Source organism: Nesoenas mayeri (assembly GCF_963082525.1).
Source record: "Nesoenas mayeri genome assembly, chromosome: 1".
NCBI classification, from domain to species: domain Eukaryota; kingdom Metazoa; phylum Chordata; class Aves; order Columbiformes; family Columbidae; genus Nesoenas; species Nesoenas mayeri.
The window spans coordinates 204,973,044-204,995,583 of NC_137541.1; the positions used below are offsets into that span (position 1 = coordinate 204,973,044).

General features: G+C 44.7%; 1 protein-coding gene across 1 annotated transcript; it reads left to right on the top strand.

The window, feature by feature from the left end:
* Window positions 1-17,483: 17,483 nt before the first annotated feature.
* Window positions 17,484-20,120, top strand: FZD4 (frizzled class receptor 4; the record flags this gene model as incomplete). The annotated part of the gene is made up of 2 exons (XM_080363472.1): window positions 17,484-17,744; window positions 18,792-20,120. 2 exons carry the CDS (start codon window positions 17,484-17,486, stop codon window positions 20,118-20,120), a joined length of 1,590 nt encoding a protein of 529 aa, XP_080219598.1.
* Window positions 20,121-22,540: the final 2,420 nt, after the last annotated feature.

Consider the following 22,540-nt stretch of genomic DNA (forward strand, 5'->3'; position numbering starts at 1 on the left):
ACCCATACAGTTGATAACTGGTTATGCTAGGGAACCGGATATTTTGGATGGCAATTGCTGAATGGAGAAAAGTAGAGCCTGCCTTCCCAGATTTTAGTGGGTCTCACAGTCTAAGAACATTCTCCACTAATATCTTCAGCATCTGATAAACCCAGTGTCTGCAAGTAAATGATGTATCTCAACCCATGAGAGCGGCTGGAGGTGTGAAGAATTCCACCTGCCTTCACAACGAGTAGGTGTCAGTGTTACAAGGTGGTCTGGCTGGGAATCCAAGGTGCAGCATTTAACTAATTGGAACAAAATCAGGAAAACAAACCAAGGAAAGAACCCAAACAGGGAACTTCACATTGCGGGAGGCTTTGTCTCCCAAATGCATTGGGATCTGAGAAACCTTCTTTCTAGACACTTTTAAATATCAGAACAATCTGGAAACATTTTCACTTGGAAGAAATGTAATGCTTTGCCCTCTCCTCATGCTGCTTTCCAACTTGTGTGCTTTTTTTTTTGCCATGTGTTTGTTTTCTCTCTTGGGACAGGTGATCCAGCTTTTCCCTGCTACTCCTGCAGTTTTCCATACCTGAACTTTGCCTCTGGAAGTAGCTTCTATTATCCGATAAGAACTGCTCTTTCCAGCAGAAGATTTTTTTTTTGCCCTCACTTTTTCTTCTTTTCTCATTCTTCCACTCTCATTGTTTTTCTCCTTCAGTTTGTTTTCCTGCCATCTCTACAATTGTCTCATCCCTCGGCCATAAATTTTATGAAATCCAGACTGAAAAGTATTCTGCTGCTAAAAAAACTAGGGATTAAATTTATCTATCTGCTCAGGTCAGTGGAGGTAACGTGTACACTAGACATCTGGTTCCTTCAGTAAACTGCGGAGGACCTTGGAGATGTTGCTGTGCTGTCTGTTCTCCAAGGACTCCTCAGAATATGGGCAGGGAAACATAAATAAAGGAGCACATTTCAGGCAACATCTGAAGGCCTTCATGCCATCAGTGATGTAACTAGGGAGAGTCAGCTCCACCAATATCCATTTCTTCTTAAAATCCAGAACAAATAGTAGGTAGAGGATATCATAAGTTTTGTGGAAATAAACCACAAGGTTGTAACATGTATCACTGATGATTGAAATGCCTGTATTGAGTGGGAGTGAATGGACATCAATTGGGCTGGTTTTACTTTCCTCTAAGGAAAAATGACCTTTTAAGAGCTACTGTTGTCTCTGAAACTACTTACACTTTAACCCATTTTGCATTATTTGAACAAGCATTCCCTTCTGGCTTACAGCTAAGAATGCTGCTTGTTCATTTTTTAGCGGGGAATCATCTCAAAATACCCTCGTGTTTGCTGATATTTCAAGGTAAAGGAATTAACTGAAAGTTTTCCCATTTTCCACATGTAATAATTTCCAAAATAAATATGGGATGGGCTGTGGGATAATACTCTGTGAACATTTTAATACACACAATAATATCCTCCAGTTTATACGAATTTGTGTTTCTTCCAGACATACATGTTGCAGTCATTTTTACATCAAGGAAACAAAATCATAATGTTCACCATGCTGCTCCTCAGGCTAAACTGGGAGATGACATACTGAGCCATATTCATCCTACGGGTGTCAGAATTGTACTTCAGCTGTATTTAGCCTGTGGTGCTGCTGATCCTGGAGACAGTGATTTCTTTCTAAATCAGGTGACAGAACTGGTTGTTAAAGGCTAAATTAAGCCACTGGCTCCACTAGACAAGGAGTAAGAGGCAGTGCATGTGGACACCATACCAAGAGCAGCCCAGAACAGCAACTGTGACTCTGCTGCTTCTCTGCTGCTTTCCTGCTTTTCAGGAAAGTGCTTTCTGTAGCTCTGGAAAGAAAGCAAAATTGCATCTTGCATCTTCCAGGCTCCTCAGCCTACTCCAGTGTTTGGAACTCCCTCACCCAGATCATAAAAGCTGGTTCTCTACCTGCATCTGACTGAAATCTGTACAACCCACCTTTACACCACCCAGAGGGAATAAAATGTTTTATGGGGGAAAAATTCACAGAATGTTTGGGGTTGGAAGAGACCTCTGGAGATCATCCAGTCCAACCCACCTGCTAAAGCAGCTTCACCAGAGCAGATCACACAGGAATGTGTCCAGGTGGGTTTGAATGTCTCCAGAGAAGGAGACTCCACAGCCTCTCTGGGCAGCCTGATCCAGGGTGCTGGCACCTCAAAGTGAAGAAGTTTCTCCTCATATTCAGATGGAACCACCTGTGCCTCAGTCTGTGCTCTTTGCATCATAAAACTTGTTTGCTGTCCTTTTATAGCTATGTCTGCCCATGCTCTGCAGTCATGGTGCTGTGTCTGGAACACATGTTGTTCCTCTGCCATCCCCCACTCTCTATGTTTACCACACTCCGCAGTCAGGAAAGACCTGTCCCATGAAGATTCCATGTCCTTCATCTCTGTGTACCAGGTGGGGGCAGCAGCCCTCAAACGTGCAGGTAATGTTCACCTTTCCATGACCACCAGTGGGAAGGACGAGCACAGGCTGGGCTTGCACACAGGGCTCCGAGACAGCGTTAGGTGGAGCTCCGCTCCTAATGAGGTCCAAGAAGTGAACTAGAGCTCTGGACCTCTATTGTCTGTGCCACCCAACTGCTGTTTCACTCTCTGGCTCTTCTATAAGCCTTTTGGAATGAGATATGACATAAATATCAGATCACAGCAGGTGGAGGGAGGTGATTCTGCCCCTCTGCTCCGCTCTGGTGAGACCCCACCTGGAGTCCTGTGTCCAGCTCTGGAGCCCTCAGTGCAGGAAAGACATGGACCTGTTGGAGAGGGGCCAGAGGAGCCACAGAAATGATCAGAGGCTAGAACAGCTCTGCTGGGAGGACAGGCTGAGAGAGCTGGGCTTGTTCAGCCTGGAGAAGAGAAGTTCCAGGGAGACCTTATTGTGGCCTTTTAGTACTTAAAAGGGGCCTCTAAGAAAGATAGGGACAGACTTTTTAGCAGGGCCTGTTGTAATAGGTGATGATTTTAAACTGAAGGAGGGGAGATTCAGGTCAGACATAAGAAAGAAATCTGGGGATTGGATTAGATGAGCTTTGAAGGTCCCAGGTTGGCCAGAGAGGTGGTGGATGCCCCATCCCTGGAGACATCCCAGGCCAGGCTGGACGGGGCTCTGAGCAGCCTGATCTGGGTGAAGATGTCCCTGCTCATGGCAGAGGTTGGATTGGGTGAGCTTTGAAGGTCCCTTCCAACTCAAACTGTTCTATGATCCTATATGCTACAGAGGGGTCTGGCCCTGAGTAGGGCAGATACCAGCCAGTCATTACCATGTGCCTGTGGCAGCAGCAGTGGGTTGTTGCCTCTTCTTTAGCAGCATCCATGCAAAGGATGCTTCACAAAATAGGAGAGGAAAAGGAGACAGGAATGAATGATGAAGTCCTCAAGTAAAAAATTGTTGTTTCTCCCATTTCCATCTTTTTTGAGGTCATTACTGCAACATTATTTATGCTTCAAACACAGGCATTTTTTCAAAGGCATGAATCGCTTCATGGACTTATGAAAAGGCTCAGAAGGAGCCATTTTTTCTCTGTTTGAAGTTCTTAGCATGCTTAAAGTTTCTGTAATAAAACTGTCAGGCTATAAACTGGGGGTAGAAATGTAGTTACTCTAAAGGAACTGAGCACCCAGCAGCTGCTTTGAAAAGTAATGATAGTTTCTAGAAACTCAGCAGTTTTTAAAAGGCTTTGCATTGAAGCCTGAAATTTTCCAGAAGAATAATGAACAGTAAATTTCAGCGACTACATTTTCAGATGCTCCTGTTGAAACAGCCTCAGGACTCTGCCCGCTCCTGCTGCAGCTCTTGGACATCACAGCCGTGGGATTCAACAGCCTGAGCAGCAGCTGCTGGATCGCTGTGTTCTGCAGGTTTGGATTTCCAAGCAGACTGGCAGAGATTTTAGGTTCTCCTGCAATGCTGGGTTGATAAGCTACATCATCCTTCAGCAGCACTGTGGATGTCCAAAGCTGTGAGCAGGGTCAATGGCCTGGAGGGGCCTTTTTTGAGGCAAAATATCCCTTTGTCTTTATTTTCAGCAGGGTGGCTGCGCAGCCCCCTTTGCTGTGAGGCGTCTTGAAAGCCTTTCACATTGCAAAGGGAAGAAGCAACACACCCGTGATTACTCTTAGCTTTTGAAATCCAGGCTTTGGGTGGGCAGATGTGGCTTTAGACATCTACGTTTGGACCTCCAGTGAAAAACCAAGGAGATTAAAAATACAGTTGTGCCTTCAATGGGAGTGTGAAGATATTGATAATAACAACAGACTCCGCTTTTGGTTTCCATCTGCTGAACCAAGCTTTGAATGTGCATGAAAAAGAATCAAGGAAAGAAGTTGAACGCTCAACTAGTTAAAACGCTCAAAAGAACCTTTTTTAAACATAGAGGTATTCGGAGAACAAAACCTCCTTTTCAGCACCCTTGGCTCATTCCTAGGGACCGTTTCTTATGTTTCAGCTAAATCAGTTGAGAAAGTCACTAAAGCATGGCAACATTGCAGTGTCCCTAGGAAAAAGAAAAGCACCAGAGAGCCTTGAGAAAACTCCAAATAGCACAGAAAGCAAGAACAAATGTTTTCTATATGTGGTATTGTTGAAACTCCCAAGTGGCATAAATATAATAAACAATAGTGAAGAATGGGATATTTCTGTTTGTTTCCTCACACTCGAGATGACCTAACCTACCTCAGGCATGGTTCCACTTCGGGACTTGTGAGATATTTGATCGGTCCAAACTTGTGAAAATAAACACTATTATTCTACTGTTCTACATTGTGCGTTCTTTTGTTCTCTGTAAATAGACTGAGAACTAGCAAATGAAAGCGAATTAGAATAAAATACAAATCAAAATTTAAACTGCAGATAAACCAAAACCAACACATGGGGGGAAAAAACAAGTAATAAACACAAAAATAATGAAATGGTATACTCATCACTAAGCACAGCTCTGTGAGCTCCAGATGACTTTGTCAGTGTTTTATGGTTGAGTTCTGATCTCATTTACAGACGTCTCCTGCAGAGACTTCCCTCATCTGGCATGGCCGAGAGAAAACTCTAACATTTTAAGGTCAGTATTTTCAGACAACCCTGTGGGAATTTATACAGAACCCACTGGATTTCAGTGCAGGGTGGACACCTGACTTTGTGTCTCTAAAAAAATCCCCTCTTGTAAAGTAATAGGTTATTTCCCTGGCCCTCATAATATTATCTTCCAGGGAAAAGTTTTCAGTGTTTTGTCTAGTTGTAAGTAAATGGTGTGGGATTATCTTGGTATCGAGTACCCAAGTAGAAGAGATGAACTTGAGTGTAAATTCTTTATTAGGAATAGGTTTGCTCTTTGGCCCTGAGGCCAAACCCCATCCATGCCTCTGTGTGGCAGTGACATCCCGAAGTCGTGCTTCGCAGATCATTTAATGTTTGTCCAGCTTTGTGCTCATCATGTGTTAAGAATTACTATTGTTTATAACAAATGATAGGGCTTTCACCACTCCCTGGGAGAGGTTATTTTACAGCCTGATGTATGGCACTGTCAGAAGGCTCCTCTTGATATTTTTATAGTGGTTTTTAGCATTGGAAGATTATGAAGGCAGGGAGTAGAAAACTTACTGGGTTGGTGAGCGTTGGGCATGCTTGTGCTGGTGCATAGAGATGAGGTAACTGGTCAGACATGGTATCATTTTACATTCCCCTCCCACACCAGGAAAGTACCTTCCTGCTACATCCTATTTATAGAAAATAAAAGAATTTTGCTTTAATTTCTTTTTTTGAGAAGAGATGTAATGTTTTATACAGATCTCTTTGGTTAAAAGCCCAGCAGGGAGCTGATACAGCCGTAGTTGGGATTGTACACTGCCCTAAAAAACAGGCACTATGGATGGTTAATGACCTGATGTGCATGGATGTGCAATGTATGGCTCGACACCACCAAGCAGCATTAACATAAATGATATATTGAAAAGAAGTTCCCTCATATCAGAACTTTGATTGCATGGGAAATCATACTGTATGCAAGAAATGGCACCTCCTCCCAGCACTCGCACCCCCACTGCACTGCATCCATCTCTGGTTTGGGAGGAAGATTTTAATGTAAAAATAGTGCAAAAAAGCATATATTCAGAAGAAATTTCAAGTAAACTAAATAGCCCAAACTGAAAGAGTACACAGTTTTTACCACTGTACAGGGGAGCTGTAATTATTTGTGATCCAAAAAAAGAGATATACAGGTTTACACTACAGCTGACCAGAAGCAAACTGCCTCAAAATGTCATTTAACATCCAGCATCTCTGTTTTAGCTAAAGAAAAACAAGCCCCAAGGCCATCTGTTACCAGTGCCACTTTCTAGAAGGACTTCTGAAAATTCTCTTTTCCCACGTGTCCACTTAACACATGATCTCTTGAAATGCTGCCTTTTTACTTACTGAAATAATGTTTTGGGACGCAGTTCATCCTTTTATAACTGAGCTCCTGGAGTGGATGGCATTGCACTTTTTGTGCAAGTCTGACAATAAAGATGTTAAAATTATTCTCTAGCCTGGCTGAAACCAAGAATTTTTTATCCTACAGTTATGCATTGTTGCCCAAGGGTTATTGCATAAATTCTCCCTTAGTCCCCACTTTCTTATTGCGCTTGAGCCTATTTTAATTCCTCTTTACCCAACTACCTGGAGCAGCTAAGGAATAAGACAGACATCCTAAGCTCCTTTGATAGTCAAGGGAGAGTGGTGGAGCATCTGCAGTGCTGCCATATTGAATCTGAACTGGATTCTCAAGTACTTTCTCTGCCTGCCTCGACTACACAGGATCTGATGGCAAACTGATCTACCAGTGGCAAAACTTTTAAAAATCACATCCTTGGCTGCACAACACCTGTATCATAGAATCATAGAATCAATTTGGTTGGAACAGACCCTCAGGATCATCGAGGCCAACCGTTAACCCAACACTGTCACTAAATCATGTCCCTAAGAACCTATGCTTCTTTTAAACCCCTCCAGGGATGGTGACTCCACCACTGCCCTGGGCAGCCTGTTCCAATGCCTGACAACCCTCTCCAGGAAGAATATTTTCCTAATATCCAATCTAAACCTCCCCTGGTGCACCTTGAGTCCATTTCCTCTTGTCCTATCACTTGCTACTTGGGAGAAGAGACCAACCCCCTCCATGCTACAACCTCCTTTCAGGTAGTTGCAAACAGTGATAAGGTCTCTCCTCAGCCTCCTTATCCTGAGCCTCCGATGAGTAGGAAGGGGCGACGGGGTTTGGGGCAGCAACGGCATTACTGGCCGTTCCAGTGGTGGTTCTCCATTGCAGTGGTCATGGTGTGGTGGGAAAGTTCACCCTTGAGAGCAAGATGCAAATCGAGTGGAATCAATCGAGGTCTCAGCCTGAGGAACTGGCTGCACTGGAGGAGCAGATGCAGTAGCCTTTGTTTGAACTAGAAGCCTAACTCTTCACTGCTTTGCACCTTGTGTTCAGAGCAAAGGGGTTCATATGCTGGGCATCTTTCCAACTGATTCCTCCGGATCTGGTGTTATTTTATGTCATAAGCTGAGTAATAACCTTCGCTCTCAATACAGCGCTGTGCCCAGCTGAAATTATCCTATCTGAGAAACAATTTGCTTTATTTTTGCTTGGGGAATATTTGGGTTAAGTGGCAGCTTTCTTATTTTTTTTTTTAATGCACATTTTTAGGAGTTTTCTTTTTATATTTTTTCTAGTTCCCCATGGATGTGTGTATAGTGTCAACAGTAATGAATTACATGAACTTTTACCGTAAGGAACTGAAATATCATGGTAATCTAGTTTTCATGGTAATTTGGCCCCATGGAAGTCTCTCTGAGGAATAAAAATGCCTGAGAAAAATGGAATTCACATAAACTCTCGTTATTTTCTAAGTTCATCTGTATGTCTGTGGGGAACTAGATGAATTGTCAGCCTCCAAATATAAATTACGCTGCTCAAGAATGAAAGATCAGTGCACACTCAAATGCTCGGTCCAGCAATAATAAAAATAAAAATTCTGCATTTGTTCCATTGATAACAAAACCTTGGTACAGTGCTAAAATACCATCGTGACCAGCGCAGTAGAAAAGAATCAGGGTGCAGTTCCTTGACAGTTGAAGCCAATCTAAGCTGAAATGTTTTCTCCTGTGGTCACACCACCTCTCCTCATCATCACAGGGCCACTTACTTTGTTAGTTTTCTGACAATTAGTACCTGGAGCTACTCTGCCAGGGAGTCAGAGCATACATATGCATAGGATAAGGTGGGTTGTGCTCTGTGTAATCACCTGTACACATGCAAGGAGCACAAGGTAAATGTAAAATAGCAGCAAAGCCTTCAGGACAAGAGTCAATGACGTTATTTATGCCCAGACTAATTTTGAAAGTCCTTGAGTCTGTGTAACAGTAATCCATATGATTAATTTGCCAACTTGGATAGAAATTAAGAAGCCTGTTTGCTGAAGACTTGCCAAACCAGTCCTTCTCACTGTCTGGAATGAAGTGTATGTGTTTATCTTATATGAAAGTAGCACTGCTTTATCTATATAGGAATAGGTAAAGAAAACGAAAACTATGAATGTCAGACACAAATGCTTTATGGAAAAGCAGCTCTGTGTGAGAAAGGGGGACAAACTATACTGAGAGGGAGTAAAATAAAAGGGATATCTTTTGTAATTCCATCCATGCTAGATGTACAAATATGTTAGCAAAAACTCATCTCCTTAAATGCAATAATTATACCAGGTCCCAAACTGAGTGCATGCTATGATCTTTGAAAGAGAAAAACAACCATTAATAAATAAAAAAATAATAGAAGAGTTACAGAGGAGATTGGAATTTCGAAATAATCAGTGCTCAGTGACTGTATTTTGAATGGCCCACAAAGTGAAGAACAGTGCCACTGTAAACTGGGCAGTCCAGCTAGAACTGGGAGAGTCCGGCATTGCTGCCTATTTAAACTTCTCTGCAATTCTATAAGGACCAGAAGGCAGTTGTGTGTATAACTTGGAGCCACTTTAGGGGTGTGTGAAGGGGCTCCCCATGAGCATCGTGCCAATCGTCCCTGTCAGCAAGGGGACAGGTTGCCCTGTTGTGTCCAGTCCCCTTTTGTGTATTCGCAGATGCTACAAAACCTGTGTGAATGCAGCGAACTTCACCTTCCTGGCAGATGTCGAATTTCTTTCCCAGGAGAACGACCCACCGCCGGCCTAACACAATACAAAGAAGGTTGGTTTCTTTTTTCCAGCCATGCCCTGCAAGTCAATACTCGCTGTTGTGTAATTAAACACAGCATATCGGCTCACATGGGCTTTTTAATGGGGAAAAACAGTACATTTTAAGATTTGTGGCCAGATTCATCAGCACGCCTGACAGCTCTGTGCTGCTCCAATGACACAGAACAACCTTAAGCCTGCAATAACTGATTGATTAAACCGGCTTGTCATGGTGCCGCTGGAGCAGCGCAAACCAGCCACAGCGTATCGACCAATCTGCCTTCTCAGCTCCTATTTTAAGGGATTTATATCTCAGCCTAACTTAATTTCCAAAGCTTTAAAATTTAGTTAATTTAATTAATTACTTAATTCCCATGTTTAAAAGCTTGGTATTTACTTCTTGGGTAATAAATTAATTATTTTCCACGTTTAAAAGCTTAGCATTTACTTCTTGAGTAACACATTTGAGGTGGAAGCATCATAGGATGCTTTCAGGAAAGAATCTAGCAGCTCTGTCCATAGGCAGGTTTGTGTGATGTGAGTGACAACCAGATTCGGGGACCAGGACTGGGTGCAACCTCTGTGAATGAGGAGCAGTGATTTAACTCAGCACGCCATGCAAGGCAGGAAGGGTCCTTAAATATGTCACAGAATCACAGAATGTCAGGGATTGGAAGGGACCTCGAAAGATCATCCAGTGCAATTCCCCTGCTGGAGCAGGAACACTTGGATGAGGCTATACTCAAATTTACTTTACAGAATGTGAAAAATGCCATTAAGAGCCAAGTACAACATTGCTTATGGAGAGCAAATACATCAGAAACAACCTCTGATGCTGCCATAGGGTTAAAACAAAACAGGATGCAGAAAGATTTAGTGGGCAAGATGACTCTGCAAAAAGGAAACTAAGCCGTATTTATAAAGCAAGACTCGTGACCTTTCAGAGACAGAGAGCTCAGCCTGTCATTTTCTACCACGGTTAAATCACGCCTTGTGAACCATTGGTCTATTATTTCCAAAACTTCCAGGCTAATTTGCTGTTGCGAAATGAAATTTCTTCAAACAAGACAAAAAAAGTGCATTCCTCCTTCAGGATTGCACTCTGCACATGCCAAATCTGAAGTTATAAAACCAAGCTGTTTTGGAGTTATCTGACCATTACAAAAAAAAAGGAGGCTCTGAAGAATTTTCTGCGAAGAAAACTGTTCATCCTTTTCCAGAAAACAAAAAAAAAAATCCCTTGGGCTAAGGTCAAGTGTGGGAAATTTCAAGCCAAAATGTGAATCTGCGAGCATTATATTATAGAAGAAAAGATGAGTAGCAGTTCAAGCCGAAAGTCGCTTTGGGAGGCAGAAGCACTGAATCCAAATTTCAGGCTGAATTTTGCGTCTACTGGGGGTCTGATTTTCAAACCACAATCTGCTAATTTTCCCAAAAGGAACATGCTGGATCTTTGCAGCGGAGCTTTCTTGAGGAGCCTGGTGCCATCAGGCAAGGGAGGAGGGCTGGTTCTTTTGAATGGGTTTGTATTTTAGTACAACATTTTATAAATGTAGCTACACCCTGAAAATATCGCTGTGCAAGTATTTTTATCTCACCGGATCATGACAGTGACTTTGCCTCGCAGCTTCTCTTCCATTCTGCCAGTGTGGCTGAGGAGATACATTGATCTCCCAATTATTTGATGAAAGAGCTTTGGGAAAACCATTAAAAAAACAGAAAAGAAGTTATTCTTAAGCCTAGAAAGAGAAATACCTGTGTGAAAAAAAAACACTTGCACTTAGATAAAGTGATCTTTATATGGGCATCTTTCATCTTATGAAAGTTCTGGCCAGCTTTGCTCTCTGTGCCACATTGAACCTTGTGTGTGATACCTCTGTGCCTTCTGGATTTCTAACCACACAAATAGTCTGAAAAATCATCTTGCGTTGTCACATGTTTTGATGTTATCTAAATGCAATCGGTTTCTCAAAATGATGCATACTAAGTAGCACTGAAATTTCCTGTTTACAGTGCTGTAAAACCAAATTCTGAGGTCTCTGTGCAGACCAAAATATTGACTTTCAGGGGTCACGGAGCAACTATCGACCCATGCTGGCATGCGAGGAATTACACATATGAATGTAGACATGGGATCTACGTGTCACAGCTTAGCTGCACAAAAGTACATTAAAGTAAGTTACAGTCATGCCTGCATGAAAACAGAGAGGAAAAGCCTATCAGGAGACCTGCCCTCTGAACCCCATTGCTGAGGTGTCTGGGGCTCCCTTTGCAGAGCCATCTCGTTCACATGGAGACACCAAAGGTAGAAATCTAAAGTATCCTGAGAGCATCAGGAGCCAAATCCTATAGATCGGGCCCAGGAAGATGCTGCAATCACAATATCACAGTATCACAGTATGTTTGGGATTGGAAGGGACCTCAAAAGATCATCCAGTCCAATCCCCCTGCTGGAGCAGGAACGCCTAGGTGAGGCTACACAGGAACATGTCCAGGCGGGTTTTGAATGTCTCCAGAGAAGGAGACTCCACAACCCTCCTGGGCAGCCTTTTCCAGTGTCTGTCACCCTTATTGAGAAGAAGTTTTTTCTCAAATTTAAGTGGAACCTCTTGTGTTCCAGCTTGATCCCATTACCCCTTTTCCTATCATTGTTTGCCACCGAGAAGAGCCTGGCTCCATCCTCATGGCACTCACCCTTTATATATTTATAAACATTAATAAGGTCACCCCTCAGTCTCCTCTTCTCCAAACTAAAGAGCCCCAGCTCCCTCAGCCTTTCCTCACACGGGAGATGCTCCACTCCCTTCATCATCTTTGTTGCCCTACGCTGGACCCTCTCCAGCAGTTCCCTGTCCTGCTGGAACTGAGGGGCCCAGAACTGGACACAATATTCCAGATGTGGTCTCACCAGGGCAGAGTAGAGGGGCAGGAGAACCTCTCTGACCTACTGACCACCCCCCTTCTAATCCACCCCAGGATGCCATTGGCCTTCCTGGCCACAAGGGCACAGTGCTGGCTCATGGTCATCCTGTTGTCCACCAGGACCCCCAGGTCCCTTTCCCCTACACTGCTCTCTAATATGTAATTTCCCAACCTATACTGGAACCTGGGGTTGTTCCTGCCCAGATGCAGGACTCTACACTTTCCCTTGTTAAATTTCATTTATATGCTGATTGTTACTGGACAATTGAAATGTTGATTATAATGAATAAATACAGCAGGATAAATGTAAATTGGGGAATAGACATATCTCCTGCTTTAAAGTGACAGCCTCACAAAGTACAGAAGTAAGTAGGGGAGGAGCTGTATTAAGCATGCAAATAGTAATTATAAATAAATTTTAAATATATTACTAGATGCGTGAAAAGCCATCTACCTAATAAAGAAAGTGATGTGCCTTGGTTAAAAACTTCAGCTGACTTTATAGTTGGAAAATTTAAACAAAAATATTTAATAAAATTTATAAAATCATAAAGTTAATAAAATTTAAGAAAAGCATAAATGTCAAACAGTGGAAATGAGACATTGATTTCAATGAATATAAATCCAAAGGGAATTACAAGGATCTGATAAAATAAGCAAAACCAAAAAATGAATGGACAGGTGGTCAAAGACAGAAGTGGTTTGTGTAAACTGGGACAAAGAGACAGTCACTAATGGTACTGGTGGGTTGCTTAGTGGAAGTTTTGGAATTGTCTACCAACAAAGCAGGTGACGGAAGTGTCCAACAGTTATTTCTGTTGTATATTGGAAAATATATATGAGTTGCATGACAGAAATAACTAACAGTAATTAATGCAATTCTATAACTTCAGTGTCCCAAAACAGCTCTAGAAATTATATGTTCTAAAAACCCTGCATGTTTAGATAACTTATATCCAAGATTATCAAAGCTGACATCCATATTTGCTTAAAATAATCACATCCTAATGTGGTTAAAAAGAAATAAATCGACAGGGTGCCTGAGGTTTCTCAGGTTTGCCCACAAGGGATCAGTCCTGGCTCTGGGTGTGATGCTCTGGGGGACAACAAGTCCTTGGAGGTCTGAGCAGGAGGACGTTGTATAGGAATGAAAAGGTGATCTTATCTGTACATTTGATATTAGTGTCATTCCTACGGGAAAGCTAAGCCATGTACTAATAGTAATACTACTACTAATAATATTCAGGCAAATGTTGACACATTGAAAATGTTCAGAGAAGAGTTAAGAACCTTCTCAGATTCCCTTCAAGATGATGGAAGACTCTGAGAGATGCTGGTAAGCAGTTTTGTTTTTTTTTTTAATGTAAAAATATGCCCACAGGTTTAATAAATATGAAAAAAATACATACAACCTTAAGGGGGAAATAGCAATAACAAGATAATAATAAATCATAAGTAGAATTTTATGTTAATGTAATTCCCATTACATGGGTTGCCTTCTGCAAGTGTCTCCTACCCTAGTTGACTCTAAGGGGACCCAGGGTGCTCAGGCTACTAATTCAGACATATCCAGTAAGACTGCAAAGGATAGTTTGGGCTGAAAGTGCTTTTCGAACAGCAGGGCCAAATCTTGGCCCTTTAATATCAGAAGAATGGTTAAAGAATTGAAAAAGACGCCTCACAGGAAGAAACTCAGGAAGTTCAATCCCTTTTGCTTACCACAAAAAGGTCAAACGGTGATTTAATCGCAGCCTGACATTACCTACAGGGATAATCTCGGTAGCAACCTCTCAACATGGCCGGTAAAGATAGAACAAAAGTCAGTGGCTGGAAGCTGAAGATAACTTGGACTAGAAACCAAATATGATTATTGGTGGCCACAACAAATAATATTCAGGGTGGCTGCTGATCCTTTAATTAAGGCAACCTCAGAATCTAAATCAGATTTATTAAAAAATAATATGCTTTAAGTCAGGCAATAATCAAGGAAAGAACATGGCTTGTGTTGTGTCAGATTCAGGCCAGCGTCTCACACTGCCCAGTAATCTAAGAATCTATAAACCCACTATCCAGGAGGTTTCTTACTTTGATCTGTTTAAAGAAACTATTATGTACATGCTTATCATGGTGACATTAATCACTCTTAATACATGCATAAGGTTCAAAGCAGGGTAATTACCATTTTTTCCATCCTCGACCTCTCATATGATTTGCCACCGCCTCTCCCAGCACTCTTGTTTTGAAAACTAATTCCCGTTATCTAAAAGACTTTCCAAAGCAAACACAGCAGTGTAGCACTTTCTAATATTTATTTTGTGTTCTCAAAGAAAAGGCAATAGCAGTAGGGTTTTTTTTCTTTTCTGGGAGGGGAAGAGTTCTTCTTCTCAAAATATACTTGTGTCCACTGTGATGTTAAAATGCCCCCCTGCCCCTTTACTGAGTCCAGGGATCATATCCACAGCCAAAGGTTTCGTCGTGTATCTGTGGAATATGCAGTAGGTGACTTTTTCCATGGGAATTAGGCAAAGGCCTTACTCTGGCAGCAGCAAACTCTGATTTGGTGCCTCACTGCAGCAGCAAACTGTAAATGAAAAGGGTTTTCATATACAAAGATGCATGTTTTTAAGGTCACCATGATACTCCCTCTAGGCTTCTTTTCCTACATAATTTGGAAAAATAAAATATAAATAAAAAGAAAGAAAAAACACTCAAACTGCTCCCAGGGGAGCCTATGCCTCCTGCTTTATTTTGACTGTATGGAGACCCCCCCATCACCCATTCCCCCCACCCATCTGAAGTAGACATTGAACTCGGTGGGGCTGGGAGCAGCTTGGCGGGCCTCTGTGGCACAGTTTGTGCGTTCCCAGCATTATCACCCGCCCCGATTAGCAGCTGAGTACTGCTGGGCACGGACGGCAGCGCTGGGGAGTGAACGTGGGGCTTGCGAGCTGCTGACTCCATGGCAAGCTCCTTGCCCGACCTTGGGACTGTAGCACTGTCTGCCTGCATGTTTAAAAAGTTAAGATAATATTACTTGTCTGCCTCACAAGGATTTTGTAAGGTTATAGGCACTGTTTACTGGAGCTCGCTGTAAAGTATTAGCAGTGATGAGAGTTATGTAAATATCTGAGCTCGTGAAACCTCAATTAAAAGACCATCCATCTTGCTAGAGGAAAGCACACTTGGAGCCCATCAGTCCCTGCAACATCATGGTACAGCTCACACACACGGTTCCCACATCTGAGAGGTGAAAAAACCACAATGGTGATAGAGCTGCAAAGGAGAAACCCACAGGGACTGAGCACTTCATAGCATGGGTTTTAGATCATTGAATCATTTTAGGTGGAAGAGACCCTCAAGATCATCGAGTCCAACCATAACCTAACTCCGGCACTAAACCGTGTCCCTAAGAACCTCGTCTACACATCTTTTAAATGCCATCCAGGGATGGTGACTCAACCACCTCCCTGGGCAGCCTGTTCCAATGCCTGATAACCCTTTCCATGAATAATTTTTTCCTAATATCCAGCCTGAACCTTCCCTGGTGCGACTTGAGGCCATTTCCTCTTGTCCTATCACTTGTTACTTGGGAGAACAGATCAAGTTTTGCTGTAGTTTACAATCTCATGCCTGGAAAGGAGCTGTTTTTAAGTGTTGCCTTGGTCTGTTAGTCTTAGTCTCAGTCCAGTGATGCAGCCAGGAGACCCTAGGGAGAAGCAAAGGTGCGGATAGAAGCAGAGCTGCTGCGATGGACATGCTCAGGAGCACATGCACATGCCACTGGCCATACACACACAGTAAGAGGTCACTTAACTGGGACTTTACAAACATTTTCAAAGTGCTTTACAAACAGTTCATTAATAGATGACATATTTTTGCTGAAGGCACAACCAGCTCAACCAGGTTTTATTACAGGTGTAAATAATACTGGGAGAATTTAAGTGCAAACCTCATTTCTCTGCGCTTAATCCCTCCTCCTGCTGACATGTTAAAGGTCTGCTTAATCATCCAGCCCTTTCCCCTCCAAATTCAGAAATGCTTCATCCACACTTATTTATTTTACGGAGATTTATAGAAATGCCAGGAGGTACCTAGTAGTGCCCTCCAGGTTTCTTGGCCTCAATGAAAAAACAAACAACGATAAACCCCAGATGTGACCCAGCAGCTCAGCAGCTAGCGACGTAATTTAACTTGTTAGGGGAAAATAGAAAAAAGGCAGCCCAGAAAACCAGCCTGAACATTTTTAACCCGGCCATGAACAAGCCGAGTACCCTTGGCTGTGAGGAGACAGGCCAGAAGTGAGGGAAGGGCTGGGGTGCAATGAGCATGAGCCCCAACATGTGTGCTGGGGTTTCAGCCCACACTGTCCATGAGGAGCTGGACTTGGGTGCCATGGGGAGGTGTAATGGGGACACTGGGGATGGTGGGGATGTCTCCCAGTGGCACCAGGCATGTAGGAGCGAGGCGGGGGTACATGTTTTGGTTGGAGGGGGCATGGGCAGGGCTCCCCGGGGTGTTCCTGAAGGACAAGGACAATAGAGTTGTAGAACAGTTTGGGTTGGAAGGGACCTTCAAAGCTCATCCAGTGCCACCCCTGCCATGAGCAGGGACATCTTCACCCAGATCAGGTTGCTCAGAGCCCCGTCCAGCCTGGCCTGAGATGTCTCCAGGGATGGTTCATCCACCACCTCTCTGGGCAACCAGGGACAGGGTTTCACCACCCTCAGTGTAAAATATTGCTTCCTCATGTCTGGCCTGAATCTCCCCTCCTTTAGTTTAAAACCATCACCCCTTGTCCTGTCACAACAGGCCCTGCTACAAAGTCTGCCCCATCTTTCTTACAGGCCCCTTTTAAGTACTGAAAGGCTGCAATAATGTCTCCCAGGCTGAACAGCCCCAACTCCGAGCCTGTCCCCGTAGCAGAGGGGTGCAGATCTGAGGGGTGCGAGCAGGGGGAGAAGGGCTTGCGGGCTTGCGAGGGGTGGCGGAAGGCAGCCAGGAGGACGGCGCTTCTCGAGGGTGCTGGTCGGGGCTCCTCAGGCACCCGAGCGGGGACCCCTCGATGCCGAGTCGGGGTGCAGGTAGGACCACCCCCGTCCAGCAGGACTGCGGCGGGGGCCGGGCTCCCCGGGGCGGGGGCGGGGGCGCTGGGAGGGCTCGGGGAGGCGCCGTCCCTCCCCTGGGCAGTTTCTCGGCGAAGCTCTTTAATAGCGGAGCCGCCCCCGGCCCCTCCCCGTTGGAGCCGGCCCGTGCGGCACGGCGCGGCCGGGGCCGGGGCCGTGGGGCGCAGCTCGGGCCATGGCGGGGGGCGGCGGAGGGGCTGCCGGCCGGGCCCGGCTGCTGGCCGTGCTGCTGGCGGGGCTGCTCGGCGGGGCGCGGGCTTTCGGCGACGAGGAGGAACGGCGGTGCGACGCCATCCGCATCGCCATGTGCCAGAACCTGGGCTACAATGTCACCAAGATGCCCAACCTGGTGGGGCACGAGTTGCAGGCGGACGCGGAGCTGCAGCTCACCACCTTCACCCCCCTCATCCAGTACGGCTGCTCCAGCCAGCTCCAGGTGGGTCGGGGCGCCGGGGGTCCCCTTTGTGCATGGCCGGAGTGGGAGAGCGGGGTTGGGAGAACTGGACGGGCTGCTCATCCCCATCCTCATCCCCATCCTCATCCCCATCCCCTCGGCTCAGTCCAAAAAGAAAACCCAACCGAAAGTCCCGCTGGGTTGAGCGCTGTTCCTCGGTGCCTGGGACGGGCTCGTTCATCCCGGTGCGGAGGGGCAGGGGCGCGTTGTCCCGGCGGAGCTTCGGGTGTTGAATCCGAGCTCTGCGCCCCTCTTAGCTGAGAACCCCAGGGAGCTGCTCCTGAACGCTGCCGGCTGGTGGGAACCTCCTCCGAGGCTTCCACCGCAGGAGTTTCTTTCCCAGGCGAATGGTGAGATCCCGGTCCTCCCCACGGGCATGGATTTCATCAAACAAAAACCAGCTTGTTTCTTGGGACAGAGCTCCCGAAGCAGCACGCAATCCCGCTTACACTGTCGCGTCACAGAATTGCGATTATTCAAAAAGCGAAGGAAACTACAATGTTTTATTACTGCTACATACGTGACCTTATTGTAAAAGAAAAACCTATTCTTTTAGGAGGATCATGAACCAAAGTAATTCAATAAAATGCCTTTTCTTCTGTTTGTCTGTTAGCTGTAATATCCAGGCAGTGCCCAGAACAAATATATGTATTTGTTTAAACCGCTTCAGTTTGGTTTTTTGCTTTCCTAAATTGCACCCTTGAGGTTTAGATCTGGCTAAATCCCACTCGCTTTATTGAAACTGATGGGCTAAATATACACGGAGCTAATCTAGGGAGTAAAATGTTCAAGCTTTGGCTTCGGACCACATTTGAACTGAAAGAAGACAACATTGTTAGGTTGTTGGTTTGGTTGTTTTTTTTTTTTCTCCTTTGTTTTTATTGTTCTTGGTTTATTTGTTTTATGCTGCTTCCTGTTTTTTAAGGCAAAGGACCAAATATTGCTGCTAAAAAGACAAAAAAGAAAACTTGCTATATTTTAACCTGTTTAATTTTCCCCTAACGCGCTTGTGATTTCTGTTTCTTCCAGTTCTTCCTTTGTTCGGTCTATGTCCCGATGTGCACAGAGAAGATTAACATCCCCATAGGTCCCTGCGGTGGCATGTGCCTCTCTGTCAAACGGAGATGTGAGCCTGTTTTAAAAGAATTTGGATTTGCCTGGCCGGACAGCCTCAACTGCAGCAAATTCCCCCCCCAGAATGATCACAACCACATGTGCATGGAGGGTCCAGGAGATGAAGAGGTTCCCCTGCACAGCAAGACCTCCCTCCAGCCCGGAGAGGAGTGCCACAGCATGGGATCTAACTCGGAGCAGTACATCTGGGTGAAGAGGAGCTTGAACTGTGTCCTCAAGTGCGGCTACGACGCTGGTCTCTACAGCAGGTCAGCCAAGGAATTCACGGATATCTGGATGGCTGTGTGGGCCAGCCTTTGCTTCATCTCCACTGCTTTCACAGTCCTGACCTTCCTGATTGATTCATCCAGGTTTTCCTACCCGGAGCGCCCAATCATATTTTTGAGCATGTGCTACAATATTTATAGCATTGCTTATATTGTGAGGCTAACTGTGGGCCGGGAAAGGATATCCTGTGATTTTGAAGAGGCAGCAGAACCTGTTCTTATCCAAGAAGGTCTTAAGAACACAGGATGTGCTATAATTTTCTTGCTGATGTATTTTTTCGGGATGGCTAGCTCCATCTGGTGGGTTATCCTCACATTGACGTGGTTTCTGGCTGCAGGACTCAAGTGGGGCCACGAAGCTATAGAAATGCACAGCTCTTATTTCCATATTGCAGCCTGGGCTATCCCCGCCGTGAAGACCATCGTCATTTTGATTATGAGACTAGTAGATGCGGACGAGCTCACCGGTCTGTGCTATGTCGGGAGCCAGAACCTAGATGCGCTGACGGGCTTTGTCGTCGCTCCGCTTTTCACCTACCTGGTCATTGGGACTTTATTCATTGCAGCGGGACTGGTGGCCTTATTTAAAATCAGGTCTAATCTTCAGAAAGATGGAACTAAAACAGACAAACTGGAAAGGCTGATGGTCAAAATCGGTGTTTTCTCGGTGCTGTACACCGTCCCAGCAACGTGTGTCATCGCCTGTTATTTCTATGAAATCTCCAACTGGGCCATTTTCCGCTATTCGGCAGATGATTCCAATATGGCAGTGGAGATGCTCAAAATCTTCATGTCCCTCCTGGTGGGGATTACGTCAGGTATGTGGATCTGGTCAGCCAAAACTCTGCACACGTGGCAGAAGTGCTCCAACAGACTGGTGAACTCAGGGAAGGTGAAACGGGAGAAGAGAGCAGACGGTTGGGTGAAACCTGGGAAAGGGAATGAGACCGTGGTATGAGGAAAGGACAGCACCCCGATGGTCCGACCGCTCCCCCGTGGAGGACTGATTGTGTGTAAGTGTTGCCGTGAAAATGTTGGGAGCAGCGTAGGGAGATGGTTACACAACCTGTCTCTGGGGGATGGAGAAAAAAAGCCTTAAAGAACAAACAGCAAAAAGATCACACTGCAGATACAATAGCCATAAACCATGCTGCCCAAAATAGGAAAGCCCAGAGAGGCTTTAAAAGCTGTGAAATAACCAAACACGTTGTCTTCCTTTTTTTTTTTGTAAAGCAGGTTGCAATGTACTGAAGTCTTTAGAAGCTGAGGGACTGTAGCCCACACCTGTGGGATGTTGTTTTCTTTTTCCTGTAGCTAATGGAGGAAAGGTGGTCCGGGGCCAAATTCTGGGCTGATGTAGGGCCCAGATATCGGAAGGTGGAGCATCCAGGACCTCAGTTAGATGCCTTTTTTCTGAGTTCAGCGTCATGAAGAAGGCGCTTGCCGAGGCTTGTGTCTTTATGCCCTGGGGAATTCTGTTGCTCCCATATGCTGCACGAGTAAGCCAAGGATCAGGTCCTCCAACAAATACCAAGTGGACTTTCCAGGTCTGAGAGTTACCCATTATGAGTAGGATTTAGTGAGGTATTAGTGAGGATGATTTTTTAAGTTGTCTGATGGTCTAATAATAATTTCAACACATTATTTTTACCATCTGTAACCTGGTCTGAATTGAAAATTGGCTCTGCCTTGAGTGGGAATTTGGACCTCCCTAGGTCCCTTCCCACCTCAATTATTCTGTGGTTCTATCAATATTTCTAATTTTTTAAAGGCTTTACTCAAGACCATTGGCAGAAGTAGAGGAGTCAGTGGGGGCTGGGAAGCTGTGTATGGTCTTCTGCATCAGTTTTTGTTGTCCATTTGCCTCCATTCCTGTCCGTTCAGGTGCTCCTGCTATTTCCAATGCTGCTGCATTTAATAGCTTTAAATAAAGTCTTACATCACAGCGTTCCTTCCTCTAGGAAAAAGAAAATTGAGTTGAGGGTCTCTTCAAACAATGCCAGTTTTCTCCAAGTAAACTTATCTGGCCCTCTCTGGAGACCCATTGCATGAAGCAATTAAGTCTTAATATATTTCATTCAGTGCGATGGTATCTCTGCAGACGCCAGTCTGGGGAGAAGCGAAATGTTAAGTTCCTTGGCAACCTCATGTTCACACAGATCAGTTGTATAATTATGTGTGTCAGTTACAATTAAAAGAACATTCTCAGCCCATGACATCGCAGTACAGCTGACTGCCTCACAATGATGCTCCCATTGCTCACTGACAGCTATGGAGACATTTTTTTTAAAGTATTTTTTACATGCAGAATGTGAGCAGACATTCAGTCCTCAGGAATGAAAAGAGACATTTCCAGTTTTTGTAAAGAGATCCCGAGAGAAGAGACACAACTTCTTGGTGAATAATGTTTCACAGCAACTATCGGGTTTACTTGTCCTTTATTTGAGGAGGCATCGGCTTGTGCTTGTCGGGAGCTCGAACCTTGTGTTGGAGGTTTGTTTGGGTAATAAGAAAGGTGATGCAAACAGAAATAGCCCAGAAGCACTCCAGAGAACACTGTTCTGATGCTCTATCCCTTTGAAGGACCTTTGTTTTTATCCGTGTGCCCTAAACATTTGCTTCATTTGTTTGTGTGGAACCTGTCCAGCTGTGGAGCGTCCCCCCCAGTACCCCAACTTCGGTACCCCAACTTGCGCGACCTTCAAGGGCAGCTGAGAACAGGCACCGCTTTATTGCAGTCCTGGCTGTTCATGCAGGTGCCCCATGTGCTTCCCAAACCACAACCCATTCCAGCTCTGGCCGTGAGCACTAATCTGTCACAGAAGTGTGTATTGTTTCAATGTCAGTGTTGGAACATGTGCTTGAGGACTTTTTTTATTTTTTCCCTAAAAAAAACCCCAAAACAACACAACAAACCCCAAACAAACCCTAATTGCAGTCTTTGTGGTTGGGCACCCTCTCCAGCAGAACAAGTGACAACTTGACACATTCTGCTCAAGACGCACAAGCATTGTCTTGGCCAACACCACATACCAGCCGAGCCTTTTCATCCTCTCCATAAAGTCTCTCACTATTAACATTGTGTTTGGATCTGGTTATTCTGTGGACAAGGAGTTCTTCAGATGGATGAGCTTCTCCGTTGTGTGATCTTGCTCCTAGCCCGGCGAGGGATGTAAAGTCAGCAGCTATATGTTGACTTTCAAGGGATAAGGATGGAGTAGGAGCCTTGTCTTGTGACCTCATATCAAGCTGTGCCAAAGTGTCACATCCACTCAAGTGTCCTTCCCTCTGAAATGGTTTGGATGCTCTCCTGGCTGATCTGGTCCATGTTTGACCTGACTGATTCAATAAACGACATTTTTAACAATGTTATGTACA